Source organism: Ovis aries, chromosome 12 (assembly GCF_016772045.2).
Source record: "Ovis aries strain OAR_USU_Benz2616 breed Rambouillet chromosome 12, ARS-UI_Ramb_v3.0, whole genome shotgun sequence".
Classification (NCBI taxonomy): domain Eukaryota; kingdom Metazoa; phylum Chordata; class Mammalia; order Artiodactyla; family Bovidae; genus Ovis; species Ovis aries.
This window is the reverse complement of record NC_056065.1, coordinates 66,926,226-66,953,303: the sequence shown is the minus strand read 5'-3', so window position 1 is coordinate 66,953,303 and position 27,078 is coordinate 66,926,226. Positions and strand designations below refer to the sequence as shown.

The following is a 27,078-nucleotide window of genomic DNA, read 5'->3' as shown; positions in this document are numbered from 1 at the left end:
CCGCTCCAGTGTTCTTGCCTGGAGAATCCCAGGGACGGGGGAATCTGGTGGGCTGCCGTCTATGGGGTTGCACAGAGTCGGACACGACTGAAGTGACTTAGCAGCATGTATATATATATACATATATATATGCACACACAAATATAACTGAATCACTTCGCTGTACATTTAAAACTAAAACGACACTGGAAATCAACTATTGTTGTTCAGTCACTAAGTCGCCAAGGGTTCTATGGCCAAAAACTGAACATGTATCTTTAACTTTGAAACTGAGAAGGAAATGGAGGCTGTAGAACCTTCAGGAAACAAGGGTGGCTAGAGGAAATTGTCATTAAATGGCAACCCTTGTTGTGAAAGGCGGCACTTTGACTTGCAATAATGTGTAATGTAGAACTAATAACTTGTGAAAATTGCTAAGGAGAAGTAACCTAATAAACTTGTAGATCTTGCTGAGGAGATTTCCAGGCAGAATACTGAAAATGCCAACTGATTTCTTGTAACTGGCCATGATCAAATATGAGAAGAGAGAGATGAACTAAATAAGAAACTGTTCAGTTTTGGAGAAAATTTTATAAAAAACAGAAAGGTTCCAGAACACCTTGTCCACATAGCAAGAGTTTCTCAAGAAGGAAATGCCCTGTGGGCAAAGATCAAAGCCAAGGAATTGCTAGTGAAACATGGCATCAAGGTAAGTTAGCATCAAGGGTGCAGCTATAATAATCTTTAAGACTTTGGAAATACTTAAGCCAGTAACTCACAGATCTCTTAGCCAAACAAAAAGACTTCTAAGAATCATATGAGCACAGATTGTAGTCCTCTAAGCTAGACAATGGGTATCTAAGATTTTCAAGGGTATTGTCCTTCAGTGCCCTGACTCTCAGCTCAGAGGAGAGAGATGTCCATCTTAAACAGATTCGTGGGCATGCCTTTTATCTAATGGAATGGATAATTTGCTTCACAGTAAATAAAAAATATTTTTAAAGGAAATATATTTTTAAAGTTTAGTCTTAAAGGGAGAGATAGTTCAAAATAAAAAGAGGCTTCTGAGCCTTAAACCTTCAAGAATAGGGGAGCGAGTTGAGAAAGCTCCTCAGTTTCAAACATTTGCTATGTCTCATGGAAAAGGACTCAGAATAGAGCCACAATTTTGAAAATCACTCCCAGGGAGAAGAATTAGTTCCTAATTGACACAGATTCTCTGCTCACAGAACATGATGAATTATACATGTGCCCAACTGAAGTTCAGAACTACTATGGAGCATTCACTGCACTGTACCTCCGATTTCCCTTCTTTTTGAACAAAACTGTCAAGTGCCTGTCTTGCCACTGTATGCTGGATGAGTGGGGGCAGAAAAGTTGGTTCTTTAGTTCATACATCTTTAGATTGCTACTGCTTCTACTGCTGCTGCTAAGTCACGTCAGTCATATCCGACTCTGTGCAACCCCATAGACGACAGCCCACCAGGCTCCTCTGTCCCTGGGATTCTCCAGGCAAAAATACTGGAGTGGGTTGCCATTTCCTTCTCCAATCTTTAGGTTGAAACTGCAGCAATGGTTGTTCATGTATACCTGAACTTAATTTAGAAGACAAAATTATGAACTGCTATAGCCAGGGGTATATTATGGTAACTATTTCCAAAGATGGCTGCCATCAAGCCTTTTTCTTCTTACATATACATAACCATTGAGAAGTAAAATTTCTTCTTCCTTTTCCCCTTTTAATCCAGGCTTGTCCTGTAGATTAGTTTTCTGAACAATACAATATAGAGAAATACAATATAGAGAAAGTGATGTTCTGAGACTTTCAAGCCAAGACCTCAAGAGAACCTCCAGCTTCTACTTTTCTTGGGACTCTCACTTGGGATGCTACTGCTTTTTCACCATAAAAAGAAAAAAATGAAACGGCAACTTAAGGAGTAGGAGAAAATATTTGCAAATGATATGACTAAGAAAGGTTTAATCTCCAAATATATGCAAACAACTCACAAAACTCAACAAAACAAACAACCCAATCAAAAAAATGGGTAGAAGACTTGAACAGTTATTTCTCCAAAGAAGACATAGAGGTGGCCAATAGGCACATGAAAAGATGTTCAACATCACTATTAGAGAAATGCAAATCTAAACTATAATAAGGTACCACCTCACACCAATCAGAATGCCTGTCATTAAAAAGTCTACAAATAACAAATGCTGGAGAGGGATTGGAGAAATCGGAACCCTTCTACAGTGTTGGTGAGAATGTAAGTTGGTTCAGCCACTATGGAGAACAGTATGGAAGTTCCTCAAAAACTAAAAGTAGAGTTGCAATATAATCCAGCAATCCCCTCCTGGGCATATACCCAGACAAAACAATAATTCAAAAAGTTACATTCACCCCTATGTTCATAGCAGCACTATTCACAATAGCCAAGACATGGAAACAAGCTAAATGTCCATCAACAGATAAACGGTGCATATATACAATGCAGTATTATTCAGCCATAAAAAGATAATGCCATTTGCAGCAACATGGATGCAACTAGAGATCATCATACTGAGTGAAGTCATTCAGAAAGACAAATACCATATAATATCACCTCCGTGTGAAATCTAAAATATGGCACAGACTACAGACAGAAACAAGACTCACAGGATGGAAACAGACTCACAGAGAATAGAGGTGTTTCCCAAGGAGGGGAAGGGAGAGTGAGTGATGGACTGGAAGTTTGGTTAGGAGATGCAAACTATTACACTTAGAATGGATAGATAAGGTCCTACTGTATAGCCCAGGGATAAGCCATAATGGAAAAAATATGAAAAAAGAATGTATACATGTGGATAACTGAGTCACTTTGCTTTACAGCAGAATTTAACACAATACTAATCAATCAACTATACTTCAATTAAAAAAGCTCATTTCAACCCAAGAACTAAAACATCACCAATATTGTCTAATTGGTTCATTTGTTCCTTCTCACCTATTTTGCTTCCCTCTCACTCTGAAATGGTAACCATGAATTCTTACTACATGCTCCTTTCAGTTCAGTTTAGTTCAGTTCATTCGCTCAGTCGTGTCTGACTCTTTGCAATCCCATGGACTGCAGCACACCAGGCCTCCCTGTCCATCACCAACTCCCAGAGTTTACCCATACTCATGTCCACTGAGTCAGTGATGCCATCCAACCACCTCATCCTCTGTCATCCCCTTCTCCTCCAACCTTCAATCTTTCCCAGCATCAGGGTCTTTTCAAATGAGTCAGCTCTTCGCATTGGGTGGCCAAAATACTGGAGTTTCAGCTTCACCATCAGTCCTTCCAATGAATATTCAGGACTGATTTCCTTTAGGATGGACTGGTTGGATCTCCTTGCAGTCCAAGGGACTCTCAAGAGTCTTCTCCAACACCATAGTTCAAAAGTAACAATTCTTCAGTGCTCAGCTTTCTTTATAATCCAACTCTCACATCCATACATAACTACTAGAAAAACTATAGCCTTGACTAGACAGACCTTTGTTGGCAAAGTAACATCTCTGCTTTTTAATATGCTGTCTAGGTTGGTCATAACTTTTCTCCCAAGGAGTATGCGTCTTTTAATTTCATGGCTGCAATCACCATCTGCAGTGATTTTAGAGCCCAAAAAAGTAAAGTCTGCCACTGTTTCTCCATCTATTTGCCCTGAAGTGATGGGACCAGATGCCATGATCTGTTTTCTGAATGTTGAGCTCTTTTACTTGAAAAAAAAAAAAAAAAAGCTTTTACACAAATATATGTATTCCAAAATAATATAGCTTAGATTTGTTTCTAAGCTTTATAAAAACGGCATGTAGGCTTCTAAGTCTTGCTTTATTTAATCATCCCTTTATTCTCAAGTCATTCTCACTGCTAAATAAAATTACAAAACCTGCAACTTTTTATTTTCTTGTCAGTGGTGGCTAGGAACAGAGTTGCCTTCACATTCCCACACATGTACTCTTGCGCACATATGCACAAATATAAGGTACACATGCAGGAGCAGAATGGTTAGGTTTTAGAATACATGAATCCTTAATTATTCAAGATAATGCCCAATTGCTTTCCCAAGTGTACCAGTTTACAACCCCACCTTTAGAAATCTTCTTGATGTGCATCTTCATTAGTACTGTCATTATTTCTTAATTTTTCCATCTATTGGATGTAAGATAGTATTCATCATGGTCTTTTAGTTGATCACTTGAAATTAAACATCTTTTCATATGTTTAGTCACACCCTCTTAAAATGTCATTTCTCTTTTGCTCTTTTTCTTACAGGACAATGATGAATAGAAATTGTGTAATAATAAGCATCCTTGTCATGTTCCTCATTTTTAATGTATACAACTTCATCATGATGCATTATCCCTTTTATATAATGTTGAATTCAGTTTATCAGTAATGCTTTTGACTTTCGGATCTGTGTTAGTAAGTGCTGTTAAGTCTGCCATTTCCTTTTCTCCTACCAAATGTCTGATTCTAGTATCAATAAAAACTACATAGGCCTTGTAAATTAAGCTGAAGAGTACCCTCATTATCTATTGAGTTTGCATGAAATGTTCAAATAGCACAGTCTTTGAAAGGGAAGTAAAACATTTGGATGTTATCAAAAATTTTAAAAGTACTTTCTTTTCAATACTACTGAGTAAGTAGTATGTAGCTTGTCTATTTCTTCTTCAGCCAATTTAAGGGAAAGGTACTTTCCTAGACCTTGTCTCTTTTGTCTGTTTTCAAATACATTAGAAATGCTCCTGGTAGTCTACATTTTCATCTCTGCTGTGGGTTAAGACTCCATTTTCAATCTTTACGTTGCTTAGACTTGTTTTCTTCTTACTCAAATACACCAATTTGTTTTGTCATGAAAACAACATTGACATTGTGATTCTATGGTTTCTAACTCACTGATTTCTTCCCCTTTCCTGTGTCTTCCTGCTTTATAGTGTGTTTATTCTGTCAATCTTTTCCTAAGTTATACACTTAGCCTTTAAGCATTTAAAATCATTGTCCTCTAAGTGCACTTTCTGGTGCATCATTCAATTTTTTCAAATGTAACACATAATTAGGTTCTAAGTATGCTTTTTTCTTTCATCTATGAAGCTTTTTTAACCTTGTAAAGCCATGATTAAAAAATAACTTTTATTAGTTTTTAAAACAACCAACTTCTAATTTATCTCTATTCATTTAATACCAACTTTATGAAATTTATTGTAACTTCTTCATACCTAATAATTGTCAATTCTTGCTAAAACACAATGCTTAAGAAGAATGTTCTCTGTTGATCATTCTAAATGTGGTCATTGAATCAATATTGTTAATTGCATTATTAAAATCTGTGTCTTCATTTTCTTGGTCTGATTTGTTAGTAACTGAAAGCTGTTAAAATTTCTGATTGCTGCTCCATTTGTTGCTTTAGCCTGGGCTTCCCAGGTGGCACTAGTGGTAAAGGACCCGCCTGCCAATGCAGGAGACATAAGAGATGTGGGTTTGATCTCTGGGTCAGGAGATCTGCTGGAGGAGGCAACACATTCCAGTATTCTTGCCTGGAGAATCCCAAGGACAGAGGAGATTGATGGGCTACTGCCCAAGGTTGCAAAAAGTTGAACACAACTGAAGTGACTTAGCACGCATGCGTTACACATTTTGAGGCCATTTTATTAAACACATAGAAATTTAAAATTTTATATATATATTTCTAATGAGTTGATCCTCTTACCATTATTTAGAGGTCTTCTCCATCTTTAATAATACTATCATAAAGTCTAATTTTGATAGCAAATCTACATTTTCTTTTGCTATTTGCCCATCTTTTACATTGTTTAAAAAATCCAGCATATACCAGATTTTCAAAAAAACAGAATCAATGTTTTTAACTGGGTTTAACCTATTCATAGTTATTTTCATTATTATTTGACTTATTATTATTATCTTACTAATTTTATCCCTCCCCCACCCCTAATTTCTTTCCTTTTTGTATTGAGCTTGTCTTCCTGTTTCATATTTTTAAATTTTTCTTTGGAACTATTCATTTCATATCTATTATTTTAGCATTTATAAATTTTACGATACATGTTTAACATAATTTCAAAGTTAAATGGTATCTTAACCCATTTTCTGAATAATAAAACACTTCAGAACACTTTAATTCTAATCACTCCCCTCCCATCTTATAAGTTATTATTCAGTTTTTCAATTATATCCTACATTAAAAGTCCAACATCAATACTGCATAAAATATTTTTATTTAATTACAATTTTGCTTCTTATAAACACTTCATTACAATTGTTTTATACAAAAACACTTTTGATTTACGTTTTTCATTTATTCGCTTACTAGTTTTTCAATTTCAGACTGTCCTTTTGAAATCATTTTCCTTCTTGAAGATCATCCTTTTGCAATTTCTTTAATGAAGTTCCACTGATGGTAAAATCTGTTTTTCATTTGAATGGAGCCTTATTTCAGTTTTGCTTCATACAAATTCCAAGTTGATAATTTTTTTCTCAGAATTTTGCAGCCACTATTCTACCATCTTTGGAGTCCCTGTTGCTATCAAGAAGCCTTCTGAAGTTCTGTCTTGCCTTCACCAATGATGTTTTCCTCACTTTGACTGCTTTAATAATCTTTTGTTTGGTATCTCACAGTTATAATACATTGAATTTAGGCTTAGATTTCATCTATATACGCTTGGGATATATTGTGCTTCCTGAATTTATGAATTTGTGTTTTTCCAACCAATGTTGAAAATATTGCCACTTCGTCTTCTCTATTCTCTCCTGCTGGTACTTCTAGCCTTCATAATTTTTCCTTCCACATCTCTAATTTAATATTAAATTAAATTGATAATTTAATTCTTAATAATTTTTTAATTCCTTCTCCTTAATTTTCTGGCACCTTCTTTCTTCTTGCTGCACACTGGGTAATTTCTTTGTATCTAGCTTCCAGTTTATTTATTGACTATTCAGCTGAGTTAATATCATATTCAACATGTGTATCTTTTTTTTAAAATTGCAAGTAATATATTTCTTATCTAGCAGTTTCATTTCTTTTCAGATCTGCCTGTGGTTCCATCCTTCATGTGTGCTGATGACGAGACCTTGGAAAAGTGAATCCAAAGTTTATTTCTATGGGTTCTTCCTCATGCTATTAATAGCCAGTTTCCACTTGTAGCTGGTGATCTCCAGTCATGAAATAATGCTGTTTTATCTTAATCTATGGGAATCTTGGACCTACATCTTGTTTCTACCAGGAACTATAGGGTATTGCAAACTGAGGCCTACTCCAGTTGTCCTGGATGGGGCATCTCAGATTCAGATTTATCTCGTTGTTTCCAGTCTGAGGAGAACGGCATATGGCAATGCTGCAACTAGTATTTGCCATCCAGGCAACTACTGCCAAACTTTAGGCTTAACGGAGTTGTCACAATTTACAGATCAAAATGTGTTCATTTCGTCAGGAAATAGAAACTAGAGGTATGGTTCTTAGAGATTTCCCCTACCTTCTTTGAGCCTATTAATGGATTCAAAGGAGATTTTATTCAAGATCTAGTTGTTCTGCAGTACCTAAAGTACTACTGGAAGCAAAAGTCTTATTTAATATATGATATACTAACCTGATATACCTTTGATAACCTGAGAAAGCTCATGATTTATGACAATCCTTGCTCATTCAAAGAGGTATGGAGAGGTTTCCTACCTCTCAATTGGAACTCAATCAGTATTTTGGAACTGAGTGTACAAAGTACGAACTTACCCAATAAGCTGTTGCCCCATCTTGTAGAAATTTCTCTTATGATTCTACTACTAAGATATTCAGACAGCCCTGACAGTTCAAATTTTCAATGTCCTGATCAATATGTAGTTCAGGTCAACAGAACTAAAATCTATGAAAACAAACCATTATCTTGAACATTTTAAAAAACAGACAATAACAATTTGTTATATGCAACTTACATCTAGATGCATAACTTTATTCTTGGAAGCCTGAGCCACCTATAATTTATAGAAGCAAGGCTAAACAAGGCAGCTGGTGATTTCATTTTAGTCAGAAACAGATTTAACAGGAATCTGGCAGCAGATCTGGCTGCTGTTGTCTTAAATGCAGATGGCTTGTTTGCATCTTTATGATTCATAATTGTTGGTCACTGTCCTCTGGATGGTCAGGAAGCTCTCTGTGCCTCAACCTAATCACTGAAGTAGTGAAAGGAGATACCCGCAGCAAGGGCTGCAACTGCAAATGCTGCAATCACACCTAAAAGTGAAACAAACACAAAACAAATGGAAATGGAATGAGCAAAAGAAAGGTTGGACTGCTCCTAGGCTTTGAAATGCAGGTAACTGATGGACTAAACAACAATAACAATACACAAACACAAGTACATATGCATACACATATACAGACACTGAAAGCCAGCAAAATCTTAGAGGAAAATATAGCAATAGTTGAAAATATATTTTACAAAGGTTGGACTGGTAATCTACTTCTGACCCATTAAAATAAAAGTGTCTCTTCTTTTTTTAAAAAAGTATCTTTTCTTATACACAAGTGCACTCATACACATCTAAGAGACAATCTAAGAGACAAACTAACACATACTTTAAAAGGCTTCTATAAATATTTATATTGACATTTCAGCCATGCCATCTCATGCAACTTAGCTTAAACCAAAGAGACATCACAATGCAAAGTCATTTATATAGCTATCAAAAACCACAGAAACTAAAATCTAAAAATCATTAAGCTTATGTTGGCAACTTTTATTTTTAATTTTTTCCCTGAGCATTTCAAGTTAAAAAAACAAAAACAACAAAACTGACCATAGTAGTCTAGACACACACAAACACAGGTGCAAAAAATTTAGGTAATTAAGTTCACCTAGTGAGTTAAGTGACATGAAAAAAAACTGAAGTTTCTGGCTTCTAACTCTCAGTCAGCCGAAAGTCTTAACTAAGCAACAGGTCACATGTTCTTTTATCAGTAAGTCTGAAAAATTGTAAAGTGACCACCACACTTCTTGGAAACTTTAAAATTAAAGTGCATTAGAATTTTCAGATTTGAATTTAACTCTTTTCATAGAATATCTATCAAAATCTTTCATAATAGCAATCCTGGGAACACCAATTTGGAAAACATTGGCACTACTATAGTTGATCCCCAAAACTCTATAATTTTCTTCTAAAAACACCAAATCATTTAATAGGAAGTGTCATTTTTGAGAGCACTTGGGACAATGCTTTTTTTATAAATCTTTCTGCCACTTTCCACAGTATTTAGTACTAGCTTAATCTAGCTCTTTTAAGAAAACAAAATGAAAATAATTTTAAAGTAACAAAAAAATGCAAGTCCAAAATATCATCTTTTCAATTTTATAGAAGAAATATAATACCTATGTTTTGCTGAATTTTCAACACTATTGTAGTTTTAATTGGCTGTTTTGGTTGTTCATCATCTGTGTTGTCCAGTGAAGCTTCAGTATCCATAGAGGAACTTATACAGGCTGTAAGAAGATAATAATAATAAATACTAAGTAAGATGGGAATAATTACCATTTAAAAATAACCTTTAAAGAACACTATAAAAAACACACAATGAGCTCCATTTTCCTTCAACTTGACTTTTTTAAAAATTTATTTTTTTCACTTGACTTTAAAATAACAATTTGCTCTTTATTAAGTGTAGGTGAACTAAATTTCATGGATTATATGTCAGACTGATATACTTTTTAAAATACTTTATATACTTTCATAACTGATTGATATCAAAAAGCCATACAGCTAGTTCTAAATGATGTCCACAAATTATAATCTGATTACCATATGATAGTAGAGATAAACTGATACTAAAAATCAAACTACACAGACAGGGTAACCTTCTCTCTTAACTAGGATTAATTTATAATATACTTATTGATGGTTCTGGATTAATCATTCTAAGCAATCATATATTAATACAAAAGCAAGGACTGGCAAACTAACCCATGGGCCAAACTACAGTCCATGGGACAGACCTTACATACCTAAAATATTTACAGAAACAGTTAGATCACCTGAAATTTGTAATATATAAGCAAAATGTGATCATAAATTTGACCTTAAAACAACTCAATGTTAAGCCAAGTACATACATTATCTCATTTACAGCTGAAAAATAAAATCTGGGACACTAAGTGAATATTTGAGCATCATAAGCAACAGAATGAGGATTCAAGTATAAGTCTTCTTCCTACTTCATTATGCTGACAATAATTTGTGAGGGCTAGCCTAGCTGAATTTATTTAAAACTGTCTAAAAAGTTTTTGAACTGAAAACATTCTTAGGGATCACATAGACAAGTGGTTTTCTTTTTTAAACTAGTGTTAAAAAATCAGACAGGAAATCCCAGTATGTGAAACAGATGAAAACAGAATTACTCTGGTTGAAGCATGGGGGGATCCTGGAACCATTCTCCCTACTTTGCCTCAAAAGGGGATAGCAGGGAGCTGTTCTAGAGAAAGCAATTGCAGTTGATCCTTAAACAACACGGGTCTGAACTGCATGGATCCATTTAATTACACGTGACTTTTTTTTCACTAAATATATATTATATGATCCATGGTCAGCTGAATCCATGGATGCAGCACTGCCCATGTGTGCTAAGTCACTTCAGACATGTCTGACTCTTTGTGACCTCATGAACCGTAGCCCACCAGGTTACTCTGTCCATGGGATTTTCCAGGTAAGAACACTGGAGTGGGTTGCCGTGCCCTTCTCCGGGGGATCTTCCCAACCTAGGTATCAAACCCACGTCTCTTAAGTCTGCCTGCTCTGGTTCTTTACCATTAGCGCCACCTGGGAAGCCCACAGTACTGCCCATACTGTGAAGCTATATGCGATTTTTGACTGTGGGAGGGTCAGTGCCCTTAAATCCCCATGTGGTTCAAGGATCAACTGCACTTCATATTGATCTCTTTATTAATATTTACAAAGATTAGAGAATAGCAGAGTGAGAAACAGTAAATACTGTTTAAATTCAAAGTAAAATATCTTATTGCTTGGGATTGAAATATCTTTCATAGACATTTTTGTATCCCAATATACTGTGCGCTTATATGCAGAGTACATCATGAGAAACACTGGGCTGGAAGAAGCACAAGCTGGAATCAAGATTGCCGGGAGAAATATCAATAACCTCAGATATGCAGATGACACCACCCTTATGGCAGAAAGTGAAGAGGAGCTAAAGAGCCTCTTGATGAAAGTGAAAGAGGAGAGTGAAAAGGTTGGCTTACAGCTCAACATTCAGAAAACTAAGATCATGGCATCTGGTCCCATCACTTCATGGCAAATAGATGGGGAAACAGTGGAAACAGTGGCTGACTTTATTTTTCTGAGCTCCCAAACCACTGCAGATGGTGACTGCAGCCATGAAATTAAAAGACACTTACTCCTTGGAAGAAAAGTTATGACCAACCTAGACAGCATACTAAAAAGCAGAGACATTACTTTGCCAACAAAGGTCTGTCTAGTCAAGGTTATGATTTTTCCAGTGGTCATGTATGGATATGAGAGGTGGACTATAAAGAAAGCTGAGGGCAGAAGAGTTGATGCTTTTGAACTGTGGTGTTGGAGAGGACTCTTGAGAGTCCCTTGGACTGCAAGGAGATCCAACCAATCCATCCTAAAGGAGATCAGTCCTGGGTGTTCATTGGAAGGACTGATGCTGAAGCTGAAACTCCAATACTCTAGCTACCTGATTGTGAAGAGCTGACTCATTTGAAAAGACCCTGATGCTGGGAAAGACTGAGGGCAGGAGGAGGAGGGGATGACAGAAGATGAGATGGTGGGATGGCATCACCGACTCAATGGACATGGGTGTGGGTGGACTCTGGGAGTTGGTGATGGACAGGGAGGCCTGGTGTGCTGCGGTTCACAGGGTCGCAAAGAGTCGGACATGACTGAGCAACTGAACTGAACTGATACTGTGTGTACATCTATGAGGATGCTCTTACAAGGATGACACATACAATTATTGAAATAATTATCTATGATATCAAAATTGCTTGCTACTCATCAATTTCTCAGGAAGAAAAGTTTGTCATGTTGAGAAATAATCCTCAGTAGCCACACCTCATTAGAATCAAGGGCACAACCACTCTTTTTTTTTTCCTCTTTGAGCATTTGACTAAAGTACTTTAAAAATGAACACAAAACATTTTTCTATTTTGTTCTACTCCCATATCAGATCAGTCACAAAGACCAGCAAATTGTTCTTATGAACTTTCTCCAGAATTATTCAGTCTTCTATATTTCTATAGCTCCCAGTTATCGCCCTAACACTATACTTCTAGACTACATTAGCTCACCAGCTTAAAAGCTTCCCTAACTTCATCCATAGGTCTAAATGTTGAATGCAAGTACAATTTTATTTATTTTAAAAACATACACACACCTTTGGTTTTTCTATTAGCAAATATCACTGCTTAAAGCTTTTCTTTGGGCCATTAAAATCTTTACCTCAGATACAAACACAAATAATGGATGAAGTATGAAGTGCACTTTTTTAACTTATATGCTGGAGACTTTTTTTTTACTTTTTTACTTCAGTATTTATAAACAGCACAAAAATGGCTTTATTTTTCATGGCATTACACCTTTAAAACTGAATAGTTATATGTAACATAATGCTCAAAGAAGTCAAATCCTTTGTATAAACAATTTATATCTCTTTAAAAAAGACATTCCAAGCTCTATTTTCATTTTAAAATCTGTCATACAAAATTATATTGATTTGATACAAATTTGAGACAGTTTTACTAAAGAAGAGCATTTTTCAAGAGTGAATAAATCCTTATCATAACAATTTGTATCTGTTTTGGGTGTGGGCACGTAGAATTGTTTTTTAATACACGTTTATTTTATTTTTTGGACGTACTGTGCAGCATGCAGAATCTTAGTTCCCTGACCAGTGACTGAACTCATGTCCCCAGCAATGGAAGCGTGAAGTCTATCTTAACCACTGGACCACCAGGGAAGTCCCTATGAGGGCATATAGAATTTAATTAAAATCTCATGCACTGTAGTTTTACCAACACCTTAGTGTTATCTGAACTTTAAATGCAAACAACATGTGATTCAAAAGGAAATTAGATCTTAATCATTTCTTAAAACCAGATAATTTTAACTGCAGACAAATTCAAATTATTCATGGGAGAAAGCAATCTTTCTTAAGCAACTGTCAACAAAAGAGAAAATAAGGACATGATGAATACACGCTAAGTTGTAGATATATTCAATTTCATTCCAAGCTGCTGACAAGTAGGACTATTTAGAAGAAAGTTAAAATGAAACGTTAGAACTTAAACTCTTAGCTGTCATCTTTCATCTTCCAGATCCCTAACTCCTAAGTTAATAAGGTTTCATTAGCCAGTGATTTAGCCATGAAAATACATCTTCAGCATTACTTGTTTTCCTTTATTATCAATGTTTAACCAAACAACAAAAATTAATTTCACCTCTGATACCAAGAGAGAATTACCAAAGATGGGTTCCACCAGATTTTAAAGGTGTGTCTCTAAATTTTTAGCTGATACTGTAAATAAAGAACATCTGAATTATTAAGTTAATATCTACTAGGAGGTGACTAATACATTTAAGAAATTTTAAAGCCAGTTATTCTTCACCTTAAGTGAGTCATTTTGACAAACAAATTGTTCTTCATCCCTTAAGTTATTTTAAAATACCTACTGGCAAAATATGTGTTTTAAACATAGCAACTACTTGGCAACTATATTATAGAACAGAAATAATTAAATAAGCAAATAACATCAAATACTTAGAGACTAAAGCTAGATACTTATAACAAGTTTAACAATTATAAATGTACAATCATTGATTTCAATCTCTAAATTTGAACATTTGAGCTCCACTTTTCATGATTTTCCATGGAAACCCTAATTTCAAATAATTAGGAAAATATATTCACGCTATATAGCATTAATCTCATACTTTATTATTATTGACTTAATTATAATTCAGAAGGTACATTCTTTAACATTTTATAATAATTCTAGTAAGTATCACCTTACATTTATATATCTCTTTCTGTTCAGAATATATTCTAACATTTTTAGTAAATTCTAATACCAACCCCATGAGAACCTGGGGTTCAAAGGGGACTTGTTTAAGGTTACACAGCTTTAAGTGTTCATCAAGACTGCCGGGAAAATATCAATAACCTCAGACACACAGAAGACACCAACCTTATGGGAGAAAGTGAAGAACTAAAGAGCCTCTTGATGAAAGTGGAAGAGGAGGGTGAAAAAGTTGGCTTAAAACTCAACATTCAGAAAAAAAAGATCACAGCACCTGGTCCCATCACTTCTTGGCAAATAGATAGGGAAATAATGGAAACAGTGAGAGACTTTATTTTGCTGGGTTCCAAAATCACCAAAGATGGTGACTGTAGCCATGAAATTAAAAGACGCTTGCTCCTTGGAAGAAAAGCTGTGACCAACCTAAACAGCATATTAAAAAGCAGAGACATTACTTTGCCAACTAGTGAAAGCTATGGTTTTTCCAGTATGGATATGAGAGTTGGACTATAAAGAAAGCTGAGCGCCAAAGAATTGATGGTGTTGGAGAAGACTCTTGAGAGTCCCTTGGACTGCAAGGAGATCCAACTAGTCAATCCTGAAGGAAATCAGTTCTGAATATTCACTGGAAGGACTGATGCTGAAGCTGAAACTCCAATACTTTGGCCATCTGATGTTAAGAATTGACTCCTTAGAAAAGACCCTCATGCTGGGAAAGATTGAAGGTAGGAGGAGAAGGGGACAACAGAGGATGAGATGGCTGTATGGCATCACCTACTCGATGGACATGAATTTGAGCAAACTCCAGGAGTTGGTGATGGACAGGGAAGCCTGGCTTGCTGCAGTCCATGTGGTTGCAGAGAGTCAGACATGTCTAAGCGACTGAACTGAACTGAACTGAAGCTGTAACTGGCAGATCTGGACTCAGATGTGCAACTGGTAAAATTATGCATCCAATATTTTTGAACAAATAAATGAATGAATAAGTAAATGCAAAAGTGAAGATAATTCTAAACTAATAGAATGTTTATGTAAAAGCACTTAATTTTTCTATTAAAATGTTTATGTTTTTACCTTATTCCATAATTGGGAATATATTTTGCTTCTAAAAAACTAAATAGCTAATTCCTTCAAATTCAACAAGTACCTGATAAAGCAAAAATAATACACAAATCTTATTTTTGGTCACAATACATCTGATCCAAGTGTTTAATTCCTAAACAGCTTAGAGTCACTTTTACTGTATTCATCTTCCAAAATGAACTCAAGAGTCACCTGCTCTGAAGCTTTCTCTGAATCACTTATAGGGATAGTTCCTGTGCTAAATGTTCTGATAATTCCCTGTTCATTCTCCTATTATAGAACTAACCACTAGTTAAAGCAAAACATAAAAGTAGTAATAATAAAGAATGAAAAAAACAAAAGAATTTACTAAAACTTGAAAACACTCATGTCAAACCTTTGCCACCAAAGATTACAGGTTACTGCTCACCTGTCATCAAAGTATTTTTGCTGACTGAATTATTACAACCAAATCACTGGCGACCCTAAAGTCCTGTCAGTAATCTTGATGTTCTTGAGTTCTTCGTTACTCCTAGGACCTTACTACATGGGCTGCATGTAGTAATTAATTAATAAAGCATACAATTCTATTTCCAAGTTAGATTACAGGCTTCTTGAGGACAGGAATCTGACCTTTGATTTGTCACCTATAACACTGCCTTGAACAGAGCAAATGCCTAATAAATATCTAATAAATAGACATACTAAATGCTATAAACTAAAATTAACATTTATGGGGCAACAATTAAGTGTCACATGCTGTCACGTTTTAATGTTCTGCATCTCTTAAAACATTCTAAACTATTAAGCCATAGAGCTATGCTATTATATCCTTTTAAAATCATCATGTTCAGTGTAGCATACTATACAAACTTTAAAAACCTTCTATCTAGCTAGGCGTATGCTTACAATTTTTAAAGCATACAGTAAGTATGAAAAAAGATGTGCTACAGTGTTCAAAATTGACATATTCAGTCTATGTCATTCAGTTAGTAACAGATATTTATGAATACCTATCATGCTTTAGGCATGGAACTCAGAGCAACACTTACTCTCAAGAATCCTATGGTCTTACGTGAAAGATTAACATTGTTGAACATGCAACTGATACTCATCAATAATTATAAGAGTGGAAAATAATGCAAAGAAGCTGCAAAAAACTATAATTAGACATAATGGAGGAATCCAGGCAGACTGAGCTAGTATGTGAGCACGTAAAAGTATCTACACAGGTTAAAAAAATGCTGTTTAGCTCCTTGAAGACAGGATCAATATCTTATTGATTTTTGGATCCCAAACTGCAGGACTGACAAAATCAACAATCTGTTCAGTCAACAAATATTTACTGTGGACCTATGCTATGTTAAGCCTAGATTCTCAGTAAAGTGCTAAACGTGAAAGCAGTGAAAGGTGGTAAAGAGAAACTAGGTCTAGAAACAGTAATAATAAGAACAGGTAAAGACATTTGGGAGTATTTGGCTTTGAAATATTTAGAACATGACAACTGCCCTCAGTTTAAACTTAAAGCAAGACCTCAATAAAGAAGCAGTACAGCTGACATTTGAACAACATGGGTTTGAAATGCACAGGTCCACTTATACGCAGATTGTTTTCAATAAATACACACTACAGTACAAGGCAATCCATGGTTGGTTGAATCTGTGAACTCAGAAGTAACTTACTCAAGTAATCAACATCAGAGGTGACCAAGAACAAAGGCAAACAAAAATCTCTGCCTTCATGATTCTAAGATCGGTTGGCAGAAATAGAGTAGTCGCTCATCTAGAAAAACATATTTCACAAAGCAGCAAACTTTTCTACCAATCTGCCTCAAAATCTATCATTCAGAGAATATGCTATAGCTATACCTTTAAAAATATTAGTTTTCAGGGGACTGAAGCACACCTGCAGCTTTAACATCTGGTACTTAGCAATTTAGAGGTTTTTATTTTTGTTTTGCTTTAAAACAAACTTACTGTTCCACATGATTAATATGAGCCTGGAGCTGTTGAAAAAACAAGTCTGGTGATCTCCAACTAGCCTGAGGCTTTACTGACAGATTAGAAATTCATCAACTAAACACTTACTTTATTCACAATAGAAACAAGACTCAGTCACCCAACTCTTGCGGGGGGTTGGAATTAAGTCAAGCAACAGAAAAATGATATGAAATTTATACTACGATATCAGAGATTTCAAGACTGATTTAAAAAATGGCTACATACTACACATTTATGGATATCTGCAAGTAATATTTTTATCACATTTTTTTTAAATGTTTTGGGAAGACTGTATATACTTATACATTTATTTATAGACATGTTTTCATATTCTGCTCTCACTAGAAACAAAAACAGAGCAAGCAGAGCAAAATAAAACAAAACAAAGACTTTTAAAATGCAAGATCAAATGTAAAAGTGATGGTTAGAGACAGAGAATGTGTTACACAATTACTCAGTATGGCAAATCTATGCTCTGTAAAAATAATCTTGATCTAAATTTTGGACCTGCCCATTTTAGCCTGGCATCCCAATTATACGGAGGGGACAGGAAAATAAGAGCAAATAGTCTGAAGACATTAAAAAAAAAAATTTGTGACCTGATGCTTAACCAAACAATTAAAGATAATGGATTCTGAGAAAACTTCACTTAGAATAAAAGAAATCCTTTAAATCTATACATTTCTACTTATTTAAGACTGAACATTTCTACCTATTTAAGTCTAGGCTTGAAAAAAAATCTAATGTATCTTAAATTCTGATAACAATTTTCCAAGAAACCCCTGATGCTTATACACTATGTAGAAATTAAACAGACACATTTTTAAATGACTCAAAAATATCAAATAGGACTAGCTTGAAAGAAATCTACAGACATGATGCTTAACCTAGATGTCCCATAAGTAACCTTTAGTTCAGTTCAGTCGCTCAGTCGTGTCTGACTCTGCGACCCCATGAATCGCAGCACGCCAGGCCTCCCTGTCTATCACCAACTCTAATCTGGTTCTTAAATAACTTCATATAATTACCTGTGTTTATTTCCTCTGCAATTTCCAAATCTTCTATTTGAATCATACGATCTAACATCTCTAAAAAATGGTCTCTTATTTCTTCAGCTGACTCATCACCAAATTTATAATCACATAACATTACAGTGGATCCCGGAATGGGGACAAAAACTCGGTGAGGGAGAATGTGGAACTCTTTTTCAGAATCTAAAAGGAGAAGAAACAATATTTAGATAGGTTTGTCACTGGTATCAGTGATAAATATAAGTATATGAAAGTATATGCCAAAAGAAATAAAACCTAAAAGGTCTTTTCATTTTCTAACTGTTCTTATACAAAATTCTTACTGAATTCTTTAACTCAATATTTAAGACCTCCGCAAGGGACCTAAATGATACTCCTCCATAAAATATCAACTCACCACTGCCTTCATTCCGAGGATGTTGTTGATTATACATGTTTATGTTATTCACTATTCTATGAAAAAATACTCAGGAAACAATTTTGTCCCTGGTCTCAGAACTTGTTGTTTTTCTCGTTTGTTTTAACCTTATAAATACTGAAATTTCTGAACAATTTTTCCCTTCTTCATGCAAGTTTAGAGACAAACTAGTGGCTGACTTACATTAAATGTATAGATCATGATAGCGTTCATTTCCATACTAATCTCACCACTGACTTCATCTTACATGATATAGCTCCCCAATCAAGCATGTATAGGATATCAAGATATACATGTTTTCTGTGCTAATCTCACCACCAACCCCATTTTGCTTTCATTTTCCCTTTGCCTCATTCTCATAATTAACACTTATTTCATCTTTTTAACTTGCAATGCCTTTTTGTGAACAGCTTTAAATCATTTTTAGACAAAATAACATGGATGTCAGTAAATAATGAGCATTTCATTCTTTCAATAATCACATTTCCCTCAATTTCTAACATAGTCCACTGATCCGCATAAACACATAATTACTGTTCGGCACAACACCATGACTGAGGAAGTATCAAAAAAGATAAGAGATTTTGTGTAAAGAATGACTTTCAGTAATGGATATGCGATTTAAAAAGCTTCCGATATTCAGATCAAGTAGAAAACCAGGGCTAACTTTAAGAGTAACTCACATTTCATTGTTAAGAAACAAGCGTTAGCTTTGTAACAGATGACACTGAAGAATGCCTTAAATGTCATAGAAAATGCCATGGCTTAAATTAGCTGTTCCTGCCAGATTCTGCTTAATACATTGCTTTAACATGAGAATTGGGCCAGTTTTACTCTGTGACCAGACTGCCTCCTAGCTGTACAATTACATTACTGCAATTTGCACTGGAGTATGTAAACCACCCACCCACACATTAATGTCACGACTATTATTTTGGGCCATAGTTTCTTTTTGGGGGGAGAGGCGCATAAATTCTTGAAACAGGTTAAGTTCAAAACTTTCAAAGGTGGTGCTAATGTATATTAATTGGCATGCAAAATTTTAAAACTACTTAAAATTGCATTAATTCTAGGTTTGACTGAAAAAGAGACAAATATGTTTGCTTATAAAATCAAATGTTAAAGATTTGGTTGCAATACTTAAATAACTTACTAAGTATAAAAAGAAAAATATAATTTTAAAATTAAAGTTAGATTAACCATTTATTACCCAAATAAGACCAAGTTTTCTAGCCCATCTGAGGTTTAAAATGGGAGGAGAGATATTTTTTAAAACAGCACATCTTAAAAAGTACTTAAAAAAAGAATCCTTTAGGCATATTCCCATAGCAGAGCATTTAGTTCAAAATTATTTAAATAAGTTCAAAACAGATAAAAACATTTACAGTTAAGTCAATATGATAAGAAATGAGTTTCTGCTGATTAAGTATAGAATCCTAAGTCATACTGGAGTATTACAGAAAATTTTACAGAACAGGTGATATCTAAGCTGCCTCTTAACGCATGAAGGAATGAGAAGTACGGTTAAGAGAGTGTAACCATGACTACAGGCAAAAAGGAAATACAAACGTTCTGAGAGGACAGGTAGTATAGGTGGATGTGGAGGGAAGGATAGCAGAGGGTAACAGATTTCATGATCGATGACCTCAGTTTTCATGTGTCATCTACTAAATAAGTAGGCAGAACTGAATGTAGGCTGACAGAGAAAGAAGGTCTGGGATACTTCTTAAGGGAAAGAGAAGAGGAAGGCTACAATAAGCAAAAGGACCAAGTGGAGTCCTTTGTTTTTTTTTTAACTGTCATTTAAATTTTAAGTTCATTCATCTGGATAGCCAGAATTTAAAAACTGTTTACGTTAAAGATTACAAAGGTAATGTTAATATGCCCTTTGCAGATTTCCTTATGCATGCAAAAAATATTCCAGTTTAGGTTAATTTCATAGTATATATTCTAGATTTTACCGTATTACAAATCTACAAGATCTTACCAGTATATAAGAAAGACAAGCTAAGTAAAATGAGAACTAACCCTAAGATCTAAAATGTAGTGTATATATATTAAACTATAAAATTTACATGTTGTGTTATTATACTTGCAATATATTTTTTACCTTGATATCCTAAGATATACTGACATGTTACTGGAATAATTATCCTGTAACTACAGTTCAAAAATGTTTATTTACACTTGATTTCTTTTTAAAATATAATCTATAAACAATTGCTATTAGAAAGAGTTAACTTTACTGACTGGACATCAGCAAAATTTTCAAAATACTAACTCACTTAATATGAAATAATACCAAAGCAGTATTATGATACCCTATTTATGAAGCATTTGTAATGGAAGGGAATATTTAACTAATATATGTGATACAGTAGATCTTTGACATTAATGGTGGGTACATCCCCATGTCCCTGAAAATCCTAAAATTCATAGTTCAGTTGTAACATATGGTGTTACTCAGCAAGTAAAGTAATGCTTAATATCATGAGAATTAGCACACACATGAAGTCAAGCAGCAAAAACAAAGCCACAGAAATGGTAGACTAATTGGGTGGCTAAGTAATCAGGCTTTACATACTTCCCAAAATAAAACTCTGATTCTAATAGCTCCATGTAAAATTTAAAATCATGTCTCAGGAAAATGATATATTATTCGTGAATGGAATTTCAGTTATTTGTGAAGTACATGAAGGATATATGTTAAATCTGGAAATTCCAGATATTATTATACTGGGAATACAAAAAAAATATAAGCAGTCCACCAAGTCTGATACACAGGCTTTTAAAACTAAGAGAAGTTATTTAATACACAGGAGCTATGTTTTTTTTTCCTATAAAAATAAACACATTCCCTTAAAAAACTAACATGTATGTTTCAATTATGTACATATTTAACTGTGAACTGCAAATCCACTCACACCTGAATACAGAAAGGTAGATAAATGTGTAGCTTCAAAAGCATACTTAATATGATAACCTTCCCTTTGAGTAAAAATAAAAGATTTCTAGTACAAGTTAGTGAAAAAGTATAAATTGTTCATGTTTCTCAAAAGATGGAATTATATACGGTTAAGACATCAGGACCAGCCTTTTTTAAATCTAATAAAGTCTGTAGAATAACATGGATGAAAAGTATATAAACTAGTACACACACCAAAAAAAAAACTGAAAAGAATATGATCAACTGCATATATACCTATTAAAGATTCTATTATATATAATGCTGAATACTAATGCATTAATTTTTTGTTCATGGATAAGTTCTTTAAAAAACTTCACAGGTATTTATAAAAAATAATGGTTTTAAAATGTAACACAGTTTATCCATTCTGACAAAAATTCAAACAGAATTTTTTTTTAATCTTCCCTAAAATTATTAAATGTTGACAGATTTGCTATTACAAGGCGTTCAAAACTTTCTTTAGGTGGCAACTGAAATTTTTCATTAAATAAGAAAAGCAAATGATGACATTATTTTAATAGATGTATGCAGTAAAAAAGGTGATCTTGACATCCTAGTATATAGATTGAACACATGCAAAAACAGTACTTAATTTTATACTCATAACTTTTTTTTCTGGAATTTCATTCAAAAGCAGATCCTCAAATAGTATTTCACAACGATCAGCAACTGTATTCAATATATCTCTTTTCATGGCCTACGGAAAAACAAAGAAAAGCGCAATGAGAAATAAGATCTATTACTTTAAATTCACATTATTTTATCATCAACCCCTCTCCCACATAATTGACTAGAGAATCCTATGGACAGAGGAGCCTGGTGGGCTATCGTCCATGGAGTCACAAAGAGCTGAACACGACTGAAGCAGCTGAACAGGCACGCGTGTATAAACATGTCCACTAAAATAACTAACACATCATTTCATTTTTTAAGGTCCATTTATTTAACATGCTTATCATGTTTAACAGCAAATTTACCTAAACTTCATCTCTACAGTAAGTTTAAACCAAATAAAAATGAATGAAATTTTGCGTCTCAATGATAATGCTAGTACTCCAAATTAGAAAACGTATAACCACAACAAAAGTGCCAGTCATCATCATTTTTTAAACTTCTAAATTATATAGGTTATAGAACACCACCAAATAATGCTTCCTAGGAGCATTTTTCTTGCTATTAAAAAGCTCAATTTCCCTCATAAGAAATGATTTCAAATGCACTGATATGTACAGTATTAATTGTGGAACACAATAAACCTGTATAATCATCACTTTATAAAGGATATTCTATATATCAAAAATAAGACATTCTACATATGAAAATCTTCGGATGAATCATGTGGTTTAGCTGGACTGCCCAACAGATTGGACTTTTATCAGTTAAAATCAAATTAATTATGAAACTTGAGACTGAAAAAAGATTAAAATTTTAGGATTTTTTAATAATTAGTTTAACATGCTTCTTTCATATACCAGTTTTCCTTTTGTACCTGCACAGCATCTTTAACCTTGGGCTTATTACTATGAATATAAGCTCTGCATTTCACAGCACCCTTAAGGTTTACAGAGCCGCTGCAGATCTGGACCATGGCTGTGGATCTGTGGTCTGAATTCAGAAGCTGAAAGACAAAATCTGTTTAAGTTCTAATAGACAATGATTATCAACTATATGAAATATTTAAACATTATATAAGTCACTGCATGAAGCAAGAAGAAATTTTTAATGACCTAGGTGTCTGAAAATATTCTTCATAAATTTTAGAAGGCCATTATATTTCTTCTTATAAATTATATGTTATTTTCTGAGTATTTTGAACATACTCTGAAATAAAATACACTACATCTAAATTTTTCTTACTAACATAACTATCTATAATACCTATATTCTTTCAATATGTTCATTAAACATATATTATTTGCAGATAACTCAGATAAGTACTAATAAGATGAAGAGATGTAAAAAGAAAACATGATCTAGTAACAGAAGGTATGTAATGCGAGATCTGCAAAAAAAATAACTGAAATACAGAGCAGGATGTGATAAATACAGTAAAATTACAAGCAACATATAAACATTTATTTATTTATACTTTCAACTCATAACTTTCATAAATCGAAAGTAATGTTACAGACTCCGCAGGTCAACTATGTCTGTCACCAGAGAACGATACCAGTGATCATCACTTTCATCTCATAGACCCATTCTTTTCTAATCTAAGTAGTATTAGTTCATGCCTGGCTTTGAGCTTTTTCACAGACATTTTTAACCTTATCATTTCAACAAGTGCCAAAACAAGGAGAGCAGTGAAACGTCAAAAGTACTACTAGAGATCTGTACAATCATACTGGAAACAAACACCATGATTCTTAAAAAAAAAAAAAGGACGTGGTACAAATATATATTCTAAGTGCACGTGAAATAAGCCATTCAACAACAGACTTCCCTGGTGGTCCAGTGGTTAAGAATTCGCTTGGCAATGCAGGGGACACAGGTTCAGTCCCTGATCCGGGAAGGGCCGACATATCACAAAGCAACTAAGCCCATCCACCCCAACGACTGAGCCCAAGCTCTAGGGCCTATTTGCCATTAACTACTAGGTCCACACGGTGTAACTACCGAAGACCTTGCACCTCGAGTCTATTCTTCAACAAGAGAAGCCACCACAGTGAGAAGCCCCTGCACTGCAGGAGTAGCCCCCACTCGGCCCACCAGGGAAAGACCCCGCACAGCAACGAAGATCCAGAGCGGCCAAAAATAAATAAATAAATAACTGTTAAAAAACCACAATACAGTCAACTCTGAAGAAAAAAGACAATTCATGCAACTTAACCACTGCTAACTAACCGTCTGCCAGTGACTCTAATGTAATTCAGGCAAAGGCTAATTTTTTTTTTAAAGAATGTAAGCCTAAAAATTATCAAGGTCTGGGTAAAAAAATCTGTCACAGGCCCAACAGTTCAGAAGGTTCCAGGTCTGCTCAAAACTGTCAATCATTAAATGAAGTAACAGGGTAACAATGCTGGTACTCTTTGGAATAAGCCTCCTATGATACTTGTAGAGATCACTGATAAATCAATAAATGGAGTGGAGGAGGAGTAATGAGCTCCCTTCATCCACTAAACATAACTCTACTGTATAAGAATAACACCCCATTTTACATATTTAATATCTAATTTACAGTACATATTAGCACAGTGGCAACATATATATTATATATGTATATATTTATATATGTGTAAATTAGAACATTATTTTCCAAAATTGACTAGACTGTATATATAAAAGTCTATACACACACACATATCAAGGAGAAGACTTTTTAAAAGATAAAAGGATTTGATTCTCTCCTTTTTGGTGGAAATGTATTTGGGTTCTATAAATGTCAACCTGTCTTGGTTTCTTTGGACTTCGGAACAAACCAGCTAGCAGACTTTGAAAATCGAACCTATTCATAAGTGGAGGAATTTCTGTGATGCTGATATTATATTCTGGAAAAGAAAAGATCCCTCTGGTTATGGTAACCAAGTGAAACCTCACGAAAATGTTAACATTTTGGCTCTATCTTAATGTACAGGTAGGACTTTGACAGTCTGGATAATAAGGGGAAAAATGGCACTGATAAGACAGATGACTTGGGAAATACACAGAACTTTAAAGGTATGGAAAGCATACATCTAAAATAGTTAAGTTAGAAAATAATGAAAAGGCATGCTGAGGCCACAAAAAGCCTTGAATCAGAATTCGAACTAGTACATATAGAGCAATTAAGGAATTTTACACAAGGGGAATAACACAGTTAGTGTCTGCCTCTTATATACACTTAATATTAATTGGAAAAAAAAAAACCTAATAAGTAAATGAACAGTGAATAAATGCAAATTGTGGTTCCGAAAGGATAATCTGAGGTAATATACAAGACAGATCAGAAATATGAAAGATATCCCAGGAAATATAAAAACAAAGGTATCAGGATTCAGAGAATGAATCACTTTGGATAAGAATAAATGGAAAGAGAGAGACTAAGTTCCTTGTGATGAATTAGGTAAAACAATTAGATTGTAAGGCTAATGGCAATGGGACCATAAAATAAAAGATGAGCTATGCTACAAAGAAAGAATCAACAAAAATTGATAGTGGGTGAAAAAAGTGACCTCAAATACTTACTGACTACTTATTATTTATTATATAATAAATTATCTCATGATATTACCTTCTACTCTTCTCTCTATATTCCCACTCACCAGACATTTTTAACTGCAACTCTATAACTGAAATAATTTTAATTGAACTGTTTAATAAACACAGAGGTCATGTAAGTATAACTAGTAAAAAGCATACAGGTAGAGGAATAAACTTAAAAAAACACTTCTAAAACGAAAAAGAAGGACGAAAACTAAAGGCTAAAAATACTTTTAAGGTCTTGAGAAGAAAAATTGAGAAATGCTTAGCGGCGTAAGTCTGACAATTTAGTAATGTTCTATTGCTAAACACAAAGAAGGAAAAGCAGCAATGAAAGCACCCTCCTGTGACAAATGGCTTTTAAGTCTATTTTATTAAGTTTAAAAAAAAAAAAATACAAGTTCTGGTAGCATTTCCCTGTTTCAACATTTTCAGTATAATCTTGAAATGAAAAGTTTTCTAAAATCATGAATGTACTTTACACGCTATCAAGCTTCAAGGATAATTTCAAGCAGGACTAAAATCAAATGTATACATACTTTTAAGAATAATTATCCAAATTTAAATTTCTGAGAAGACATGTGTAAAGTAAAGCAACAATATAAAAATAGAAACCTTGCTAATATTGTGTGATTTTTACCAAAACAGAGATACAGATTTGCTTCAAATTAGGTACGTAACAACTCTTCGCACATCACTGCACACATCTTTTAAGTTAAGAAAATTACAACTCTGCTCACAAAATTTACCATACAAAATATTACACACACATATGTATGTATATATACATACACATATGTACATTTTTCCCCTAACTGCTAGCTACATGATGTCAAAATTTTAATAGTCTTGAGGCAATACACTCCAATAGATTTTATTACAACAAACAACTTGGGAATAAATTCTTGGAAATAACTTTCTTTGAACGGAACATTCTTTATAGTCTCTTTTACATCTCAAAAATTTTTTGACTCTCTAATCACAAGCATAAAAAGAGAAACACAGCTTCCCTGGTGGCTCAGTGGGAAAGAATCTACCCGCCAGTGCAGGAGACATAGGTTCGATCCCTGACCCTGGAAGATCCCATGTGCCACAGGGCAACTAGGCCCGTGCACCACAACTGAGTCTGCACTCTAGAGCCCAGGAGCCACACATACTGAGCCCATGTGCGCAGCTACTGAAGCCCATGTGCCCTAGAGCCTGTGCTCCACAGCAAGGAAAGCTATCGCAACAAGAAGCTCGAGCACTGCAACTAGGGAGTAGCCCCGGCTCACCGCAGCTAGAGGAAGGCCCATGCAGCAACAACAAAGACCCAGCACAGCCAAAAAATTAATACACACTTAAAAAAAAAAAAACGATTTCATTAA

At 34.4% G+C, this 27,078-nt stretch overlaps 1 protein-coding gene across 2 annotated transcripts in view; it reads right to left on the bottom strand.

The window, feature by feature from the left end:
• Window positions 1-6,210: 6,210 nt before the first annotated feature.
• ODR4 (odr-4 GPCR localization factor homolog) overlaps window positions 6,211-27,078 on the bottom strand; it is a 38,756-nt gene continuing 17,888 nt past the window's right edge. Inside the window, exons 10-14 of one of the 2 annotated variants that reach the window (XM_060396200.1) lie at window positions 23,022-23,150; window positions 22,121-22,229; window positions 18,144-18,329; window positions 9,371-9,481; window positions 6,211-8,235 (exon numbers count right to left, since the gene is read on the bottom strand). In XM_060396200.1, coding sequence (XP_060252183.1) covers window positions 8,168-8,235; window positions 9,371-9,481; window positions 18,144-18,329; window positions 22,121-22,229; window positions 23,022-23,150 — 603 coding nt within the window. In that variant the 3' untranslated portion in view covers window positions 6,211-8,167. Of the gene's footprint in view, window positions 8,236-9,370; window positions 9,482-18,143; window positions 18,332-22,120; window positions 22,230-23,021; window positions 23,151-27,078 lie in introns of both variants that reach the window. The other variant, XM_060396201.1, reaches the window with a different exon arrangement.